Source organism: Salvelinus sp. IW2-2015, linkage group LG7, assembly GCF_002910315.2.
Source record: "Salvelinus sp. IW2-2015 linkage group LG7, ASM291031v2, whole genome shotgun sequence".
Classification (NCBI taxonomy): Eukaryota; Metazoa; Chordata; class Actinopteri; order Salmoniformes; family Salmonidae; genus Salvelinus; species Salvelinus sp. IW2-2015.
The window spans coordinates 6,990,539-6,996,203 of NC_036847.1; the positions used below are offsets into that span (position 1 = coordinate 6,990,539).

At 42.3% G+C, this 5,665-nt stretch overlaps 1 protein-coding gene across 1 annotated transcript in view; it reads left to right on the forward strand.

Moving 5' to 3' along the window:
- Window positions 1–5,665, forward strand: part of LOC111966289 (protein bassoon-like) — a 16,815-nt gene that overhangs the window by 11,134 nt on the left and 16 nt on the right. Inside the window, exons 3-5 of the mRNA XM_023990802.2 lie at window positions 5,053–5,184; window positions 5,329–5,384; window positions 5,603–5,665. The exon at window positions 5,603–5,665 is cut by the window's right edge and continues 16 nt beyond it. Of these exons, the coding sequence (XP_023846570.1) occupies window positions 5,053–5,184; window positions 5,329–5,369 (173 nt within the window). The 3' untranslated portion in view covers window positions 5,370–5,384; window positions 5,603–5,665. The remainder of the gene's footprint in view (window positions 1–5,052; window positions 5,185–5,328; window positions 5,385–5,602) is intronic.

Here is a 5,665-nt window from a genome sequence, read left to right on the forward strand (position 1 = left end):
ACGAAGCGTTCTGATAGGCTAATTGACATAATTTGAGCAATGGAGGTGTACCTGTTGATGAATTTCAAGGCCTACCTTCAAACTCAGTGCCTCTTTGCTTGACATCATGGGAAAATCTCAAAGAAATCAGCCAAGACCTCAGCAAAAAAAATTGTAGACCTCCACAAGTCTGGTTCATCTTTGGAAGCAATTTACAAATGCCTGAAGCACCACCTTCATCTGTACAAACAATAGTACGCATGGAAAACACCATGGGACCACACCCTGCATACCGCTCAGGAAGGAACGTGTTCTGTCCTAGAGATGAACGTACCTTGGTGTGCGAAAAAGTGCAAAACAATCCCAGAACAACAGCAAAGACCTTGTGAAGATGCTGGGGAAACAGGTATAAAAGTATCTATATCCACATTAAATGAGTCCTTATTCCACATAACCTGAAAGGCCATTCAGCAAGGAAGAAAGCCACTGCTCAAAAACTGCCATAAAAAAGCCAGACTACGTGTTTGCAACTGTACATGGGACAAAGATCGTACTTTTTGGAGAAATTCCTGGTCTGATGTAACAAAAATGAACTGTTTGTCATAATCACCATCGTTATGTTTGGAGGAAAAAGGGGGACGCTTGCAAGCCCGAAGAACACCATCCCCGAACTGAAAAAGCGTGTGTGAGCAAGGAGGCCTACAAACCTGACTCAGTTACACCAGCTCTGTCAGGAGGAATGGGACAAAATTCACCCAACTTATTGTGGGAAAGTTGTGGAATGCTACCTGAAACATTTGACCCAAATTAAACAATTTAAAGGCAATGCTACCAAATACTAATTGAGGGTATGTAAACTTCTGACCCACTGGGAATGTGATGAAAGAAATTAAAGCTGAAATAAATCATTCTCTCTACTATTATTCTGACATTTCACATTATTAAAATAAAGTGGTGATCCTAACTGACCTAAGACAGGGAATTGTTACGAGGATGAAATGTCAGGAATTGTGAAAAACTGAGTTTAAATGTTTTTGACTAAGGTGTATGTAAACTTCCAACMTCAACTGTACATGTAATCATACACAAATGTAAGCAAGGTTTTAAATGATTAGCAAATATTATATCTATTCGGGCTTCTTGCGGTTAATTTGCCATTTTCAAGGATTTCTTTTTGTTAAAAAAATTGTTTAATAATACTTCTCCCCAAGTTTAATCTTGTCTCAACGCTGCAACTCCCTAACGGGCTCAGCAGGCAAAGGTCAAGTCATGCATCCTCCGAAACATGACCCGCCAAACCGCGCTTCTTAACACCTGCACGCTTAACCCGGAAGCTAGCCGCACCAATGTGTTGAAGGAAACACCGTTCACCTGACGACCGTGGTCAGCCTGCAGGCGCCCGACCCGCCACAAGGAGTCACTAGGGCGCGTTGAGCCAAGTAAAGCCCCCCCTGCCAAAACCTCCCCTAGCCCAGACGACGCTGGGCCAACTGTGCACCGCCCTATGGGACTCCCGATCACGGCCGGTTGTGATACAGCCCAGGATCGAGCCTGTGTCTGTAGAAACACCTCTAGCATTGCGATGCAGGGCCTTAGACCGCTGTACCACTCGGAAGGGCCCATTTTCAAGTCTTGCCATAGATTGTCAAGCCGATTTAAGTCAAACTGTAACTAGGCCACTCAGAATTATTCAATGTTGTCTTGGTAAGCAACTCCAGTGTATATTGTGTTTTAGGTTATTGTCCTGCTGAAAGATGAATTTGTCTCCCAGTGTCTGTTGGAAAGCAGACTGAACCAGGATTGCCTGTGCTTAGCACTTTTCTGTTTCTTTTTATCCTAAAAAAAACTCCTTCAAGACTTTTGGAAAAGCATTCCAGGTGAAGCTGGTTGAGAGAATGCCAAGWGTGTGCAGAGCTGTCATCYATGCAAAGGGTGGCTTCTTTGKAGAATCTGTTTAACACTTTTTTGGTTACTTTTTTGGTTACTACATGATTCCGTGTGTGTTATTTGATGTCTTCACTATTATTCTACAATGTAGAAAATAGCAAAAATAAAGAAAAACCCTTGAATGAGTATGTGTGTCCAAACTTTTGACTGGTACTGTTCATGTAAACAGGGCTGAAAAGTGACTGGTAGCAGGAATATATAAATACTTGTGGTAATATACTAATGGTAATATATACATGTAAACAGAAGTAATAGTGACCAGTAGTAGGATACATAGTAAAATACTAATGGTAATAGAAGAGTAGCGGTGGTAATAAATCAAATCAATAATAATTTTAGCAGCAGCTTAGGTGTGAGTGAGAGCAGTAGTTGTTAGCTATTTAACAGTCTTGTGGCCGGGGATAGAAACTGTTTCGGAGTCTGTTTATCTGAGCCTTGATTCACCAGTACCGCCTGCTGTATGGGAGCATGGAGAACAGTCCATGTCTCGGGTGGCTGGAGTCTGACAATTGTTTAGGCCTTTTTCAGAAATACTGGCATGTATGTCCTGGATGGCYTTTTATAGTCCCGTACCCATTCAAACATTCAACCTCCAGCTGCGTACCCCTTTAGCACCAGGGTCAGCGCACTCTCAAATGCTGTGTTTTGCCATCATTGTAAGCCTGCCACACACACACTATAGGATACATTTATTACACATAAGAATGAGTGTGGGTTTTTATCACAACCCGGCTCGTGGGAAGTGACAAAGAGCTCTTATAGGACCAGGAAACAAATAATAATATAATAATAATCAATAATTTTGCTCTTTATTTAACCATCTTGTCAGGACCCGGTGCGAGAAACAGTCACTAATAATCGTCAGAACCCAGAAGATGAGGCAGACACAGCAGTACTAGAGATGGTGGTTTAATTAAAGAATAAAATCTTCAGGCAAAGAAACTCAATCCACAATGTCCAAAAATAAAGCCAAGAGGCACAAAATGGAAATCCTCCAAAATACAAAAGAAACCCCACAAAGTGGTAAAAAACAGCAGGGAAAAACAAACCTCAAAAGACTACTCAAATAATACACAAGAACTAAACCAGAGAACCTCTGGAAAATCCAACAAGAGAAATATCTGTATAAAACAAAGCTTGGGCTGGGGCTGGGTGCTAACTTACAAACACTGAGCAAGGAACTGAGGAACACACAGGGTTTAAATACTAACAAGGGAATGACCTACAGGTGCAAACAATAATAAGAGCAAGAAAAAACAAAAGGTACAAAAAAGGTGCAATGGGGACATCTAGTGACCAAAACCCGAACAGTCTTGGCCAAAACCTGACACATCTTACATATAAAACCTTATTTGTGAATCAAAAATTGTGAATAACTCACCACAGGTTTATGAGAAGGATGTGCTTGAAAGGATGGAGTTTTATTGGAGAGAGTCTCAGTCTTAAATCATTTTCCACACACAGTCTGTGCCTGTATTTAGTCGTTTTCATGCTAGTGAGGGCCGAGAATCCACTTTCACATAGGAACGTGGTTGCAAAGAGCATCAGTGTCTTAACAGCGCGATTTTCCAATGCAGGATACTCTGAGCACAGCCCAATCCAGAAATCTGGCAGTGACTTCTGATTAAATTAAATTTTCACAGAACCGATTGTTGCAATTTCGATGAGGCTCTCTTGTTCAGATATCGGTAAGTGGACTGGAGGCAGGGCATGAAAGGGATAATGAATCCAGTTGTTTGTGTCATCTGTTTCTGGTAAAGTAACTACGTAATTGCGCACCCAACTCACTCAGGTGCTTCGCTATATCACATTTGACATTGTCTGTAAGCTTGAGTTAATTTGCACACAAAAAATCATACAATAATGGAAAGACCTGTGTGTGGTACTTGTTAATGCAGACAGAGAATAGCTTCTTAATCATAGCCTCAATTTTGTCCCGCACATTGACTATAGTTGCAGAGAGTCCCTGTAAACCTAGATTCAGATCATTCAGGCAAGAAAAAACATCACCCAGATAGGCCAGTCGTGTGAGAAACTCGTCATCATGCAAGCGGTCAGACAAGTGAAAATTATGGTCAGTAAAGAAAACTTTAAGCTCATCTCTCAATTTWAAAAAAAATGTGTCAATACTTTGCCCCTTGATAATCAGCGTATGTTGTAAAAGCGTTACATGGTCGCTGCCCATATCATTGCATAGTGCAGAAAATACACGAGAGTTGCTCGTGGGCCTTGCTTTAACAAAGTTAACCATTTTCACTGTATTGTCCAAAACGTCTTTCAAGCTGTCAGTCATTCCCTTGGCAGCAAGAGCCTCTCTGTGGATGCTGAAGTGTACCCAAGTGGCGTCGGGAGCAACTGCTTGCACGGGCATTACCACTCCACTATGTCTCCCTGTCATGGGTTTTGCGCCATCAGTACAGATACCAACATGAGCAGCAGCTAATTTTGGCTACATATGGACCGTTAGTGGAATTCCCGCGAGAGAGTAACAGTTAATGTGATTGGATGTTAATTATTTGACTAGGCTACCTGCATTTGACATTGTGTTGTTATTTCGCTGAACACTAGYTGGTTGAATTTTTTGGGGGGCAGTGAAACGAGGCTACTCAGGCGAGAAAAAAACCTCACCCAAATGTATAGCTTTGTTGGAAAATATAAACGGATAGTTCGATACTTCAAAAACATATTTTAATGTGAATCACATTTTTATTTGGCGTACCCCCGACGGCATTTTGCGTACCCCTGGTGGAATACCTGCTATAGTCTATACAATCCCATCACCTCGCTAACAGTTGCATAGACAGTTCTGTGGAAATAGAGACCCAGGTCCGAAACAGTCTGTAAAGCGCAAATTGGGTATCAGATTTATGTCAAAAGCTGGTGCGGTCATCTCCAGATAAATGCAATGGCTTCAGACTGTTGTGTTAGTGTGCACTAAACTGGAGTATGGCATCAACTGGATTAAAAATAAAGTATTTTAATTGAAAAGTACACCAAACATAGTTTACACTTATCAGCATTCAACTATATTTTAAGATTCTTTCTCGTACTGTAGGTACATTTTCGGAGAATCAGTTTCTAATCATCATCCATCCATCCCCTTCCCCCTCCCCCTTCTCCCTGCAGGCTCCAAGGCCGCCCCTAGACCCAGTGGCATCGGGAGCGCGGCAACAGGTCAACCGGGGATGGAGGGGGATAGTCTCCTCTCTAAAGTCCTACCAGGAAACCCTGCGGAGGCAGCAGGAAAACTAGGAGAAGGTGCCATGCTGGATCTCAGACGTTTTTACTCTCTCTCTCTCTGTGGAACTTTCATGTTATTCTATCAACGTAACCTTTACAGTGCATTCTACTTGCTACAATATGCCTAATCTCTCTCTCTCTCTCCCTCCTTCCCTCCAACAGCTATCTCCGGTTTTGGCAAGAAGTTCACCTCGTTGTGGTGAGGTGTTGAGATGAAGGTAAGTGTTCACCTGTGTTACCAAGTAAAAATACTATTTCTTCTAACTGTGTGTGGGTGGTTCCGTTTTTTCCCCCGGACCACTTTGTGCGAATTGTTTGTAGGCCCTATGTGCAGGTTTGAGTGTCTCTCCTGTGTCCTGAACAAGGATTTTAGAACGGTATGACAGCTCACCCCAGTAAGTGACAAGTGGGAGTCTCACGGATCGTGTGATTTCAGGTGTCTGTAAATGTTATGGAGGACGTTGTGAGGCTTCGTACCAGAAAAACCTAGGAAGACCCC